The sequence below is a fragment of the Nothobranchius furzeri genome, chromosome 19, assembly GCF_043380555.1.
Source record: "Nothobranchius furzeri strain GRZ-AD chromosome 19, NfurGRZ-RIMD1, whole genome shotgun sequence".
NCBI classification, from domain to species: domain Eukaryota; kingdom Metazoa; phylum Chordata; class Actinopteri; order Cyprinodontiformes; family Nothobranchiidae; genus Nothobranchius; species Nothobranchius furzeri.
The window spans coordinates 9,814,387-9,829,472 of record NC_091759.1 but is presented as its reverse complement, the minus strand read 5'-3'; the positions used below and the strand labels follow the sequence as shown (position 1 = coordinate 9,829,472).

Genomic DNA, 15,086 nt, shown 5'->3' with positions numbered 1-15,086 from the left:
GTGCAACATTAGTTCCAGTTCTGTGTGAGGAAGAGCTGCAGCTCAGACATTTAAGGGACTTTTGGATTTTCTAAATCAGAAAGTTCTGTTGCATCTAAAATGCAAACTCGCTTTTTATTTATTTATTTATTTATTTGGTGATGCAAAAGGAAATATTTGAACAGTCTGAAATGTTCTTGGTCCCTTTAACTGACCTGGAGCTCTTCGTTTAGACAGAATCAAGAGAAACACACACTCCGCTGCATTCACACACCAGTTCACAAACAGGGTTTTTTATACAATTCTGTGATCACAGAATGGAAAACGATAAAGGACAGACATGAATGTCGAGCCCTCTGTTGTGTAGCACCAACGATGAAGAAGATATCCTCTCGTAAGCGAGAGGCCTTTTGGCAGAGGTTAAAAAATCTAGATACAACCAAATGGGAAACAGGAAGGTTGTTTTTGATTGTTTTATGTAAAACTTCAAAAGAAAAATTCTGTTTAACAACAGATAAGTTAAACTTTCTGTCTTTTTCTTGTGTTTTCCTTCTTCCTGAGTCACTACCTTTGAGCTTAGACCGAAGATCTGGTTGAATTATCTGCAAAGTAGCATCAGAGTAAGGCAGAGAGGTGGCCTCCGTTGAGCAAGCCATGGCAGGAAGTGAGAGACAAACACGGCCTGCTAAGAGGTGGCAGAGAAACGTGCAAAAGGCGCGTGGCGACACACAGCCAAGCAGACTAACTGGATATTCACGCAGTCTACATCCTTAGTGCTACAGAAGCTAATAGCACCCATTTATTAATGATTTGTACTGTATCTTAACATATCAGCGCTACGTAGCAGAAATCTTTGTGCTTTGCTCTCCGGTGCCTACGCTGAAGCAGTTTCAGACCAATTAAACCCCACTAAGTTTGTTTGTTTTTAAATCTCAAAAGCTGCACTTCACATTTTCACCTATCTGCATCTCAGCAGGTTCTGCTGAGTGTGAAAGTTTGGTGTTTTGGTGGAAAACCGAGCTTTTAACGCAGGATTTAGAAAATGTTCGGTGGATCTCGTGTTCAGTTTTGTGTTTTTTTCTAAACTGAGAACGTTCAGCTGCTGCGAGTGAGTCCGTTTCACAACACTGTCACATAGCAACACCGCTTTCAGGTGTTATCATGTAATGTCCTCCTGGGTTTTGTGCTGTTCTGTAAAGAAACTGCAGGTCGCAGCGTCGTAGTTAACAGTCGGACATGATCAAAGCGGCGTCTGAGATGGAAATCTCCAATAAACTTTAGGTCAGGATCTTTGACACAGGTGTGAGTCTGGCAATAGAAATACATTTTTTACTATTTTTACTATTTCTATCCTAGTTCATCAAGCAGTTTAATTTGAAACAGAACTTTTTCAGACTGTTTTCCGCTGGCCAGGTGCCGTTTTTTAACAAATATTTTCAAACAATTAGTTTCTTTTAAAAATGTCTGATAAAAATTTACACAATATATTATTTTAAGCAATAAGATATTTGTAATATTTTTAATTTCCCTCAAACTCACTGAAATTACACGCCATAAAAGTACAAAACTGTTTAAAACAGAGGAACTGAGCTGCGATTCACATCCAGCCCCTATAACCGGACATTATTCCAGCCTCCATAAACGTCTAGTAGCTAAACTTCATGAAGGATTCTTGCAGCTCAGCTTTGGGGTGCATTCTCAAACGATCCCCAGCTCGTTTTTAAGCAGAGAGAACTTTTTCAAGGCTCTGACCCGTACGTACCTGCTGTCTCTGCCGACTCCGTCAGGGGCCTGGCTATTTACCGCCTCCTGTTCGTGATTCCTGTCTCGTTTACCCTTTTTAAGGGAACTTCTGCCACAAACAAACAACTCTCAGCACAGAAAATGTTGCGAGTAAAAGAATGAGTGAGGCAGGAGGAGTGGACACAGAAGAATCACCGTTTCAGAGTGCTCTGGAGCCAATGGAAGGACAGCGTGTGGATATTTTGGCTTCATTTATCCTGCTTGATTGGCTCTCGGCAGCAGCCAATCTGGGATTTCCACCGATAAGGAGGAGAGGTGCAAGGGGCAAGTTTTAAGCAGATGAGGTAAAGAATAAAACAAAAAGGCGGCTGATGGCAGCTAAAGTCCTTCGATCTCTCAGGAGGTGCCGCGTTCTCCTTCTTCCACCTCCTCCTCAACTTTCACTGTGAAGGAGGGGGAGGAGGGTGGCGGCAGACTGACATTTGGCTCCACTGGGACCAACGTTATCTCCACCTCTCCTTTCCCCTCCAGCGGCATGGGCAGGGGAAGCGTGTTCTGGGGGAGGTGAGGAGGAGCAGAGCTGCTGTTGTTATTGCTCGGAGCTTTCTGGATCACCTCCACCATCGGGGTCCGGCCCGACGTGGCCAGCTCCCAGCTGGGGTTCCCGGGACTCTGGAACACCAGCAGCGACCGACTGTGGTGATCCGGTTCAGCCGCTCTGCTCGCTTGGCACTGTACCACCACCCCGCGGTGCTCCATCAGCCGATGGGTTGGGTCCGACGCCGCAGGCAGCTGACTCAGGACCAGCCCCGGTGGGTCCTGGATCACCAGCTCCACCAAAGGCTGCGAGGACGACGAAGAGGAGGAAGCCTTTTGGATGACGCCCCCAGTCAGGGAGGTGATGACTGGAGGCTGAGATAGAGGCAGAGAAGGAGAAGGAGGAAGAGCACTAGGAAATGAGTCTTCAGGACGGGGTTTTCTTGGTCGTCCACGTTTTCGTTTGACAGGAGAGGGGCTGACAGCAGAATCACCAGCAGCAGTCCCACCCAACACCTCCCCCCCCAGAGGGCGTTTAGTGCTGGTCACTCGTGCCTTCTGGACCACAGAGGTGGAAGCAGCCAGAGGGTGCTGCTGCTGCTGCTGAGGAGGAAGAGGAGGAGGAGCAACATTGTCCCTCTCAAAGGACAAACAGCCCTGAGGAAGGATCATCACAGGAACAGGCCCGCCCTGCTGCTGGGGCAGCGTTGCCATGGCAATAACCTTCACCCCACCACTACTGGCTGCAGCAGCAGCGGCAGCAGAGCTTGCATGTCCAGGTGGCCCTCCCACCCCAGAGGCCTCTTTGGGAGCCTGCGAGGGCAAAGAGGAGCGAACAGAGAGGCTCTTATCAGGGATGGAGCTGCGAGGGAGGATTCTGGGTAACTGCTTTATGCGAGCCTCCACCTGCAGCACAGCCAGAGATCAGAATTCAGATTACTCACTGATCTGCTCAATATTATTTCACACAACTAAAACATAACTGCTCCATGTTCTACTCGACATTCAGTTTCCTAATAAAGCAAAGCTGACAAGTCTGAATCAGCATTTGTGCCTCAGCTACACGTTTGGTTGTGTTGACCTACTGCTGGACGCAGAGACGAGGAAGAGGTAGAGGAAGGAGGGGGGGCATCCATGGTAGAATGCTTGGTCGCTGCTGCTGACTGATCTCCAGAAGGAAGCTTCTGTGAGGATGAGGAGTCTCCCGGATCCTTCTTTGAATCTCCAGCTCCGTCCCCATCAGCTTTAGAAATCACAGGAGTTTTCTTGATGACCTTGTAGGTTTTAGCTGGACCACCTGCAAGCAAACAAAAGGGAAAGCTGATAAATCAGTAAACATGGAGAGAAAACAAGAATTTCGACCCTTTAATGTGAATTTTTTCTGTCCTAATGAAGCACCTGCGAGTGCTGCGGAGGTCACCAGCTCAGCCTGGCTGCAGCGAGGGTTGACAATATGCTCCTGGATCAGGTAGCGAGCGATCTCCACCACCGTATCAAAGGATCGCTTCAAGATCTTCTGCGCCCAATCACAGATCAGCTCACACGCCGCTTCTGTCACTTCCTGTTTGTAGGTCTGGACCAGCTCAGTCAGCTCCGACTAGAGAAATAATTTTATTTGTGTAACTGACGCATTAAACTCAGTGAGAGTATCATATAAATACACGTAAAGATACAGCGATTAGTATTACTCGTGCAACATCATGTTACGGTTGAGTTAGAGCGTGTACCGGGTCATTCTTGAGGTCCAGGTTGGGCAGAAGAGGCATGTTGAGAACCGTTTTCCTCCTGATGCCGCTGTAGCAATACGTTTCAACCTAACAGGTTAGGGAATTCAACCGGCAACCTCCATACTAACATTTGTCCAAAGAAGTGCAACATTTACAAATTTCATGTGTTTAAAAACAACTCAGAAATGGTAAAACTATGAGACGTTATTTAAAAAGAGGCCTTAAAGAGCAAGTCACCCCCAAATCAACTTTTTTTTCTGATAAACATTATAAATGCGTGTCTAATCGTGCTGCAGACACGTGTGTTCAATAGTTTTGCACTTTAGTGCATTTTAGTTAAAATTTAAATTTTCCGCCTAAAACTGTCAGTGTTGTGTCGTTGTCAGGTAAAACTTCTGCGCTGCAGTTGAATTTAAATCTGCCATCGCTATTGGCTAAGAGGTACCCTAGACCGTTAGCTGGTACCATATGATGTCACAATGTCACTGAGAGCCTGTGTGTGTGATGTGTATTTGTTAGCGGCTCCGCCCCTCGGTCTGCTAGGCAACAGCATTTGTTGCATTTTTCAAACAGGAAGTGGGAGTGGAGTAATACTCTGGTAGGGGGTGACTTGCTCTTTAACTCATTCACTGCCATTGACGACTAAAGTCGTCATTTGCATTTTTTTTACTGTTTGAGCATCAGAACGAGCCCCCCCGCTGAGAGAACAAACATCTCAGCCCTGAAGCCGATCTTCATCCCCATACGTCACACGTCATGTGATCAGGAAGCAGACCATCCATGTATTAGGAGATCGTTTTGGGCCGTTCCTGTAAAAAAAGTGAGGCGCGAACCGGAAAAGCGTCTGCCGATCACAATTCAACAACGGATTATGAAAGAACAGATAACGCTCGAAACACATGGATTCTTCCTGATGTAAGAGGTGAGTCCCCGCTTTGTTTTGGTTCTTTTGGCATCGACATCACGCTAGCGCGCAACGTTCTGTGACTCTTGAAAAAACAGTAAAAACGGTGAGAAACACTGGCAGCGAAGGCCTTTAGCGATCAGGAAACGGCTAGCAGTGAATGAGTTAAAAGTTGTCTCCACATAAAGGTTTACTAAACCCTCAGCTGTGTCTGTTAGGTGCAGGCAAGCGTATCTTACTCGAGTTCTTTTGTGCAACACTTCTGTTATGAGTCAGCTTTTTACCAAAGCACAGATTGAAAAAGCATTATGAGACAGATTTAAATTGAGACTTGAAAAGTTTCCTGTCTCCCCCTACTGGCCGGAAGTGGAATTACAACTGTTGTAAAAGACCTTACTGAAGGCTTTGCAGATAACGATGTCGTCAAGACAAAGTGTTGCATTTTGCACGTTTTTATGATTATTTGTTGTTCAGAAACAAAGAAAAAAATGCTAACTTTGCTTGCTAACTATTTAGATGGTTTGAAACTGAAACCAGTGAGTGTAAGCGGCACTGATGTTCACTCTGGTTTTAGTTCTTTGTTTAGTTCACACTTTCTTCGCTTGCCTCCAAAGACATTACTATCTAAAGCCTAGTTTATACTTCTCCATCTGCAGAGATACGGAGATATGCAACATCATTATACATGGACATGGACAAGGATGAACAGAGTAGAGCCCAATTTTCTAAATAGAACAGAATAGAATTTATTGATCCCAAAGTGGGGAAATGCACTTGTTACGGCAGCATCAACACTTAACTTATTAACTGCCATTGACGACAAAAAGTTGTCATTTTAAATCCAACCACTCACTGCTATTTGCATTTTTTTTACTGTGTGGGCGTTGGAACGAGCCCCCGCACCATGAGAGCAAACATCCCAGCTCTAAAGCCGATCTTCATCTGCGTACGTCACACGTCATGTGACCAGGAAGCAGAAAATCCATGTGTTGGGAGATCGTTTTGGGCCGCTACTGTAAACAATGTGAGGCTCGAACCGGAAAAGCTTCTGCCGATCACAATTCGACAACGGATTATGAAAGAACGGATAACGTTCGAAACGCGTGGATTCTTCCTGATGTAAGAGGTGAGTCTACTCTTTGTTTTGCTAGTTTTAGCGTCAACATCATCATAGAGCTCAACGTTCTGTGACTCTAAAAAAACAGTAAAAGCGCTGAAAAACGCTGGCAGCTAAGGGATTTACTGATCAGGAAACAGCTGGCAGTTAATGAGTTAAGAGAAGAATTTGAAGAAAAATTATAACAAAGGTAAATATTTGTCATAAGCTGACCTGAAAATCAACAACTTTTGTGGTTCGGGTAAGCACTGGTGGAAAGATCTCTACCTGCTTTACTGCAATAACTGTTTATTGTGGTGTTAGCTAATATAAAGATTAGCTTTTTCAGTTCATTGACGTCAATAACAAGCACAAGAAGAAAAGGGTTTTTTTATGGAATAAAAGCAAGACATCTTTGTAAAAACCAGAGTGAACATCAGGGCAGCCGATACTCATTTGAGGAAGCTAAAGGAGGCTATGAGATCATGGACTGATGGTGACCTGGCTTTGTTGTTACTTGACTTGAAAGTAATACTAGATTTTGTCCAACAGTGTGGATCTTTTCACTTTGTGGCTTACTCATTACAGGGCTGCCAACTTTTGAACATTTAAATGCATAAGAGCGGGGGGTGGGGGGGCGGACCGTTTCACCCTGTTCACTGGGGGGGGGGGGTGAATAATCAGCGTGACATATTGGGAGGTGTGGCGTGAGAGCATGTGAAGAGGGTTAAATGCATGTGTCTCACGCTCAGTGCGTCAGAGTTGGCAGCCCTGCTTAAAATCAGTTGGCTCCTGTTAGCAGTAGCTCGCTTAGCGCTAGCAACAGCAGGCTGCTGCAGGGTTGTTTACAATAGTTGTAACTCTGCTTTCAACCAGCAGAAGGGATAAGCGGGGAGAAGTGTTACTTTAACGCATAAAAATCCCCCTAAAATCACATTTGAATAAACAGAAAATAAGAAAATTAAACTAAAGAGGAGCAGAAAACGTTCCTCGGCTCTCCTCTGAAAGCTCCCGTTTGTCCATCTAGAAGTAGAAAGGATATTTCGACTGTCCTCTGCCCCCGAGACGTCTCGCCTTGATGTTTGGGAAAATGTCTCTGATGATTTTCCCAAAGTTGGCAGCACTCAGAGGACGATGCTGCAGATTCTCACAGTATCTCCTGTAGGACACAAGTCACAGAATAAAAACTGTATTCTTTAACTTAGATCTATTTATGGTTCTTATGCTATTTTTATCCTCCTTTTAATTCTTGGAATTTCTATCTATGTTTCTATATCGTGGTTAGCACCTTGGGCATCCGTTAATGTTGTGGAAGGTGCTTTATAAGTATGATTCCTTTGATTGATTAGATGTGTTTTGGAGTATTCTCACTTATAGGTCTCGTAGACGTCTTGTTTGGGCAGACAGGTGTCTGAGTGCTCCTCCAGGTGGCTGCGGATCCAGTTACAGGTGTGAAGCTGATCAGCTGTGTTGAACGAGCTGGAGTCCCCACCACTGCCACAAACATGAAAATATGGTGTTAAAACTATTAAATAAGAACAAAAACCTTCCTGTAAATAATCACATCACATCAGACTTATGTACAAAGTTTTTTTTTCCATTCAAAAACAAAGTGAAAACAAACATGACGTGCTTTTATTGACGGTAAACATTTCTAACCTTTTGTCCCCAGAGCTGGGTCCAGGGGGCAGCTGGAGGTACAGGTACAGCTTGTCATTGTCAGAGAAACGCTGAACATCTTGCTGTTGAAGCAGAACAAAACACATCAGGTACCTGAGCAAATGTCAACAAACTGCAGATTCAGACGAAAAACTCTTACCAGGATCTGATCCACTTTGGTCTGAACATTTTTACTGCAAGACAAAAAAAAAAACCAATAATCAGAAAAATGTTAAAAACTATTCGGTCATCATCATCATCAATAAATGTTTTCATAGCATTTCAGAAACCAAACAAAAAGGAACAAAAAAATTTTTTTATCAGAGGACTAAGGAAATAGTTGTAAAAGAGAAAGTAAACAAAAATAGAAGTTTATAGAAATCTCCATGCTTACGAGATATTGCTCTTTAGTTTCTGCAGCAGCATGCTGGGCTCTGTGTCACCCTCCACTGCCTCCAGACCACCCTTAGCCTGCTGCGAGGCTTCAGCCCGCTGGTGCCGCTGGTCCTCAGACATCTGGACCAACTAACCGGTGTTGAAAACCACCATCTGAGAACAAACAGGCACAAACCAATTCAGCTTTATCAAATGAACAGTTTGCTGAGGAAGACTAGAGATACTTTACAAATGACCAATTTAGCTAAGTAATATGAAATCATTTAACATAAGTTATGCAGTAGATAGAAAAATAAACACTTGATGGTAATGTCATTTGAATTGGAAAGAATTACAAAAGAACAGATAATGACATTTAAATCAACAGCACCAACCATATACTGTCTTGAAATTACAAATCGACATGTGAGGTCTTCTATTGCCGATAACAATACAGATATGAGGTCAAGATCAACCAATGTCCAATATGTGCTGCCAATTATTTGGGCCAAAATGTCACTAATAACAGTAAATGCACAACTTTTCATAACCTCAGTCAGTGTTTGAACATTGGATTTAACCAAATATTTAATCTTAATCTTTTGCACTGCTCAAAATTAAAATCAAACATTTAACTGCAGAGTCTGTCTGCAGCACCAGGCTGCTTGCGGATGTGCCCGTTTTTAAATTTGCCCTACTAAAGAGGCATATCAGCCATTGCAGATATATAACAATTTTTAAATATCAGTCCGATATATCGGCCAACAGATACATCGGTTTATCCCTACTTGGATTGCATCGGTAGTTTCTCTGTCTACTAAACGTAACGATTTTAAGTGCATTTCTGCTTAATGACAGGGGTGATTTCTGAGTAACAGGTGAATGCTGCAGTAAGGTATGAGATATTAAATAGTTATATTATACACGCAAAAATATAAATAGCTGTTGCAAAATCATAAATGTTAGCTGTCAAATCAGATGTTTACAGCTGATAAGTTTAAATACTGGTTCTGTAGTAATTACTACTTCTAAATATTTAAATATCATAAATAACTGCGATTGACAGTCCTGTGTTAAAGGGATTATTCGTTTGATTTTAAAAACAATGAGCTGCGATCACCAGGAGGAACAGATATCTGCTGATCGCCTCATTTCAGCACCACACCTCGGTGTAATAAGGCTCTGATTCCGAACCGGTTCCGCCCCGACAGGCTGAAAAAGGCCCGCTGTCTGGCGGATGAGGACATATGTTTGTTGTAGTCAGGGGTGCTGTTAAAACTTCACTACAGCCTGAGCGGGGCGGAATGTTTCTAAAAGGAAAAACACAGGTTGGCCACTACCTCTCCTTACACCCGCTAACAAAAGCTAGAAACGCTGGTCTACCCAGCGGAGCTCCCATGTCAGGTCTGACTGTTGTGTTTACAGCGGGCGTAGCGCCGGTGGTCATGTGCCTGCCATTTACACAACACTCGCACACAAACACTCTGACACAGTTCTACGTGGTAGCTAGCTGGCTAACGGTACCACTAACACGTTTCACCTTGGCTGACAAAAACAATAACATTCGTTAGCGGGGTTGATTATGAACACAACTGACAGACATCGAGTAGACAAAGAAAACGAGAACTTTTTAGTAAAGAGAAAAAAGCTAAAGCGGCTAACGCTGACAGTTGCTCGGCTAGCTTGTGGTTCTCGCTAGCTAGAAGCAGCTACATAAAAGCCCCGTCAAACGGGATTTTACGGGTGATTTTTAGCTTCAAAATAACTCCAGATAATAGTTAATAAATTATGTTATTAATGTATGGTCGACAGGGTGACTCATGTTTCAGTATTTATTTTAAAAAAGAAAAAGAAAGTACCTGAGCCAAGATACAGCAAAAATCCCCTTTCAGATTTTTTTGTGATTGGATGACTTTGCTGTGTCTGCCTAACTACAAAGCTAGCGTCTATTGCGATTGGTCAGCTGTCGAAACTCTACTCAGATACCAAAAGAAGACGAGATTTCATTGGCTGAACAAAAATATTTTTGTGACAGGAATTATTCTGATTGGACGACATTTCCTGGTCTGCCCAGTTACAAACAAGACGTAAGTGAATGTTCCCACAAAATTTTTTTGACTTTTAGGTGTTTAAAGATGTTTAAAGACCCAGGAGTCCAAGCTTCAGTCTAAACAAACTATAGCCCTTAAAAAAACTAAAACTCTATTATATCTTCAGTTGCTCACAATAAATCTGTCTTAATGATCTATTAATCAGATGTTGTTTTGGTCTAAAGTAATAGCTTGCAGCTCATCTTTGGCATTTCATCAAAACATAACAACTAATGGTAACCGTACTTGTCAGTCAAAAAAAAACTGAACTTTTGAACAGTTTTTTAACATCAGAACTTGTGGCGCCCAACTTTCCTTTATCTCTGTGACATTTCTGTCAGATTTTCCAGTTCGACTTGATTAGCCCATTCGGGTCCTGCAAAGGGAAATGGCTGCTGCATAGCCTCAGGTTTCAATCGGACTTTCACAGAAGCAACATTTCACTTTGGGATTAAAGTCGTCCGTTTCAGGGTTTTGGTGAAAACAGTTCACCTCATTGCAATAAAAACTGAGAATTTAACCCCCAGAGACCCACGGTTGTAATATTACAACATCAGATTTAAGTATACAAAAATAAACCTTCCCCATTTTTTTTTCTTTTTAAAACCACATTTACATTGCTAATAGGTCCTGTTCAGTTCTGCAACACTATTGGCTGTTAAAATGTGTAAATAGGCCTGTTTATCTGGCCTCCTACAACAACATGTGAAAGGTTAAAAAAAGATTTAGCAGTTGTTTTCTAAATTTGGGTTTCTGGGCGTTAAACGTGTCTTTAAGTTTAATCAGTGAGAAAAATTAACAATAGGCAGGAATAATCTATCTTTAGTGTGATCACTGTTAGTCCTTCTTGGATTAGAAATTCTAGACACATGCCTATAAGATTTGCTTTCAACTCTTTTTTAAATACATCTTGAAATCAAGACCAACAAATTCCAAAATTTCTGTTTTAAACTTATCTTGTGAACGTGGCCTTAGACCTTAATGTTATTAATCAGATTCTGAGTTGAAACCATCAAGTTTTAGTTAAATTATTAGTCCAGAATAAAAACTGGTTTATCCGGTAATTCAGTCTTTTTACTATCTCCTATAAACATCTTGTTGCAACCAAACCCCAGAAAATGGAAAGTTACTCATCTTCTCCGCTAGGTACTGAAACCTTTGAATATCAGAGTGTATTTTTTTTATTTCTGCAGTTTAATTCTGAGCTTAAACGAGGATTATTACTCTGATTTTTTTGTTATTCTGCAATAAAAATAGAGCCGGCAGCTGTCAGCTTGTAGCAGAGCGCAAGCGTAAAGCAGAATTTTAATATACTCATAAATTCTCATTTAATGTGTTTTCTTGATACGATACATTCATAACATACAGACACTTCAGCCTTCAACAGTGCAACATTAGTTCCAGTTCTGTGGACTTTTGGATTTTCTAAATCAGAAAGTTCTGTTGCATCTAAAATGCAAACTCGCTTTTTATTTATTTATTTATTTATTTGGTGATGCAAAAGGAAATATTTGAACAGTCTGAAATGTTCTTGGTCCCTTTAACTGACCTGGAGCTCTTCGTTTAGACAGAATCAAGAGAAACACACACTCCGCTGCATTCACACACCAGTTCACAAACAGGGTTTTTTATACAATTCTGTGATCACAGAATGGAAAACGATAAAGGACAGACATGAATGTTGAGCCCTCTGTTGTGTAGCACCAACGATGAAGAAGATATCCTCTCGTAAGCGAGAGGCCTTTTGGCAGAGGTTAAAAAATCTAGATACAACCAAATGGGAAACAGGAAGGTTGTTTTTGATTGTTTTATGTAAAACTTCAAAAGAAAAATTCTGTTTAACAACAGATAAGTTAAACTTTCTGTCTTTTCTTGTGTTTTCCTTCTTCCTGAGTCACTACCTTTGAGCTTAGACCGAAGATCTGGTTGAATTATCTGCAAAGTAGCATCAGAGTAAGGCAGAGAGGTGGCCTCCATTGAGCAAGCCATGGCAGGAAGTGAGAGACAAACATGGCCTGCTAAGAGGTGGCAGAGAAACGTGCAAAAGGCGCGTGGCGACACACAGCCAAGCAAACTAACTGGATATTTATGTAGTCTACATCCTTAGTGCTACAAAAGCTAATAGCACCCATTTATTAATGCCTCATGAACACCTTCAGCTTTACCCAGCATGTTTCTGGCCCCACACACACCAGGGGACACACTCTGGACCTCGTTGTTACTCTGGGTCTAAATGCTGACAATGTTTGTCCTGAGGACGTTTATATTCCGGATTACCATTGCATTTTCATTAACTTGTCCATTTCTGCGTCCCCACATCCTGCTCGCCATCTGGTTAGTTCTCGTTTTCTTAATGAGAGCACAGCTAGCAATTTTTCTGCCTTCACAGCCTGAAGCGCCAATGCAGAAAAATTGAGCGTTTGTGGAAGAAAACCCATCTCCACGTCCATCTGCTGCACCTAAAGGACCTTCTGTCATCCTTTAACTCTGCAGTCAGAGACACCAGGGTTTCCCATTTTTCCAACCTGTTGTCCCAGAGCAAAGGGAACCCCAAGGTGCTGTTTAACACCATCAGCAGCATTTCCTCTCCTGCCTCTCCTACAGCCTCCATCCACTCTGTTGCAGACTGTGAGAACTTTCTGTCTTTCTTTGTGGACAAAGTCAATAAGGTTAGATCTAGCATCTCTCCTTCAGCCTTATCGCTGCCTCTCCCGACTCCAACCAGGCCCATCATCCTAGCTAGCTTTGCTCCTGTTTCTTTGCCTGAGTTAACCAAACTAGTTAACTCTATGAAGACCTCTGCATGCCCCCTCAACATCTTACCGTCATCTTTGTTTAAAAGTGCTTTTCAGTCCATTGGTCCCAGCGTGCTCTTTATTATTAATGCTTCTCTGGTCTCTGGTCAGGTCCCTGCTTACTTTAAGAACGCTGTAATCCACCCGCTTCTTAAAAAAACGAGTCTCGACCCCTCTCTCCATAGCAGCTTCAGACCCATCTCTAAACTTCCGTTCATCTCCAAGATCTTGGAAAAGGTTGTGGCTAAACAACTCACAGCTGCTCTTGATGAACATAACATCTATGATAGCTTCCAGTCAGGTTTTCGTAGAGCTCATTCTACTGAAACATCTCTTCTTAGGGACTCTAACGACCTTCTGACTCACAGTGATGCAGGGGACTGTTCTGTTCTGGTTCTGTTGGACCTGACTGCAGCCTTTGACACTGTTGACCATCACCTGCTACTGGAGAGGCTGAGAGACTGGGTAGGCCTATCAGGAACTGCTCTGTAGTGCTTCTCCTCTTATCTCTCTGAGCGCTCCTTTTCTGTGGCCGTCTTCAAATTTAGGTCCTCCACCACCTCCCTTACCCATGGTGTCCCACAAGGTTCTATGCTGGGACCTCTGCTCTTCCTCCTCTATCTGCTTCCTCTTCAGCACATCCTGAGCTCCTTCAAAGGAATCTCCTACCATCTTTACGCAGATGACATCCAACTGCACATCAAAGCTAACAAGTCTGAATCAGCATTTGTGCCTCAGCTACATGTTGGGTTGTGTTGACCTACTGCTGGACGCAGAGACGAGGAAGACGTAGAGGAGGGGGGGGGGGGCATCCATGGTAGAATGTTTGGTCGCTGCTGCTGACCGATCTCCAGAAGGAAGCTTCTGTGCGGATGAGGAAACGACAGTTTTATTGGCATCTAGCAAGACCCAAAAAGGGGTTGTGATGATTCAGCTTTTATTCTGAAAGGAACCGTTGCAGCAGGTGGAACAGCAACAGATTTTATCCAGCTTGCCGTTGGTTCTTTTGGCTGAAGAGGAAAGTTGCAGATTGGCCACTCTGAAAACTTCTCTAGAAAGCTTTGAACTGGAGTTAAAGATGACGTGGGCATAGTTTTATAATTTGGATGTTTTGATTTATGGTTCAATCAAAAAGGGACAGCTTTACCAAGCGCCACCAAAACCTCGCCTCGCATCAGACCTGGAAGGTTCTGAATGGATCAGTAAAAGCAATGTGTCATGTGACTTTACGTGTAATCAGTCTCTAGTGGTAGCATTTAAAGTTTTATTACTTATTATTTTCTATAGGATTATAATATTAAGTAATTAATATTTTCATTTCACAGATTGGTTCACATTTTATTATTGACTAACACTTTGTTTGATTAGCTTTATTAAAAATTTAGTTCTTTGATTTATTAAAAAGAAAGAGTCCTTTGTCTTCATTCTTCTCTTGAGCTGGAAAGGAAGAAACAGTTTAGAAGCAGAGCATGAGACCTTGAGCAATATCTCATGCAGATTAGTTCTTGCTGAGGAGAGGGGGGGAAATGACTTAGGTGGAAAACAGTCATTTCATTCTGTTACATTTACAAAAGTAAGAATTTATTTTGCAAACTATTAAAACTTGACAAATTGGTTAACTATTATTTACAGTGAGTGGATGGAACTAAAGGTGATGTCTGGAACCTATGTGTGAATGCGATGTTGGTCAGAACTTCCGTATCTCTGAGAGCTGCGTTCTGGATGTAAGAGTTTGGTTTGTATTAAGCTATGAGGTTGATAGTTATCAAAACCACATCAAGACGCAATCTCACTGTGTTCTACGTACCCAAGTGGAGACGTCGTTTTCGGATCCGAGATGTCAGGGAGGGGTCGGAGGCCCCAGGTACCAAAGTCTGTAGATTAACTGCAGTACGACCAGGTCAGTCCAGAGTCATCTTCCAGGTAACGACAGTTGGAACTAGTTTGCATCTCAGGAATAACTCTCAAGGAGTTGAACAAATCAGCTTGATCTGCAGGACTATCTTGTTGTATCAGCTTCTCAGGTGCAAAAAGGTTTTGATGACGTGTCAAGAGCTTTGGTGGGTTAAAGACGTTTTTGCTTCAGGTGGCCGGCCTGAAGCTTCTCTAGAACTGAAGAATCACCAGAGTGATCTGGTTTTAATGTTCTCATGTTATGATTGTGTAGCCAACCAGAGGTTG

General features: G+C 42.6%; 1 protein-coding gene across 1 annotated transcript; it reads right to left on the bottom strand.

Moving 5' to 3' along the window:
* Window positions 1-1,888: 1,888 nt before the first annotated feature.
* rfx5 (regulatory factor X, 5) lies at window positions 1,889-9,927 on the bottom strand. The gene is made up of 10 exons (XM_015973391.3): window positions 9,880-9,927; window positions 8,040-8,194; window positions 7,806-7,839; window positions 7,646-7,728; window positions 7,358-7,480; window positions 7,029-7,145; window positions 3,987-4,065; window positions 3,658-3,856; window positions 3,345-3,556; window positions 1,889-3,165 (listed from the first exon to the last, which is right to left on the bottom strand). The coding sequence occupies exons 2-10, from the start codon at window positions 8,159-8,161 to the stop codon at window positions 2,119-2,121; spliced, it is 2,016 nt and encodes a 671-aa protein (XP_015828877.3). The 5' UTR covers window positions 8,162-8,194; window positions 9,880-9,927; the 3' UTR covers window positions 1,889-2,118.
* Window positions 9,928-15,086: the final 5,159 nt, after the last annotated feature.

Excerpts from the sequence above, each read along its gene's own strand:
- rfx5 (XM_015973391.3), bottom strand. The coding sequence starts at position 8,161 with ATGTCTGAGGACCAGCGGCACCAGCGGGCTGAAGCCTCGCAGCAGGCT. Across the intron at positions 7,729-7,805 it reads CCAAAGTGGATCAGATCCTG|CAAGATGTTCAGCGTTTCTC; the intron begins GTAAGAGTTTTT and ends CTGCTTCAACAG. Across the intron at positions 3,166-3,344 it reads CCTCGTCTCTGCGTCCAGCA|GTGGAGGCTCGCATAAAGCA; the intron begins GTAGGTCAACAC and ends GCTGTGCTGCAG.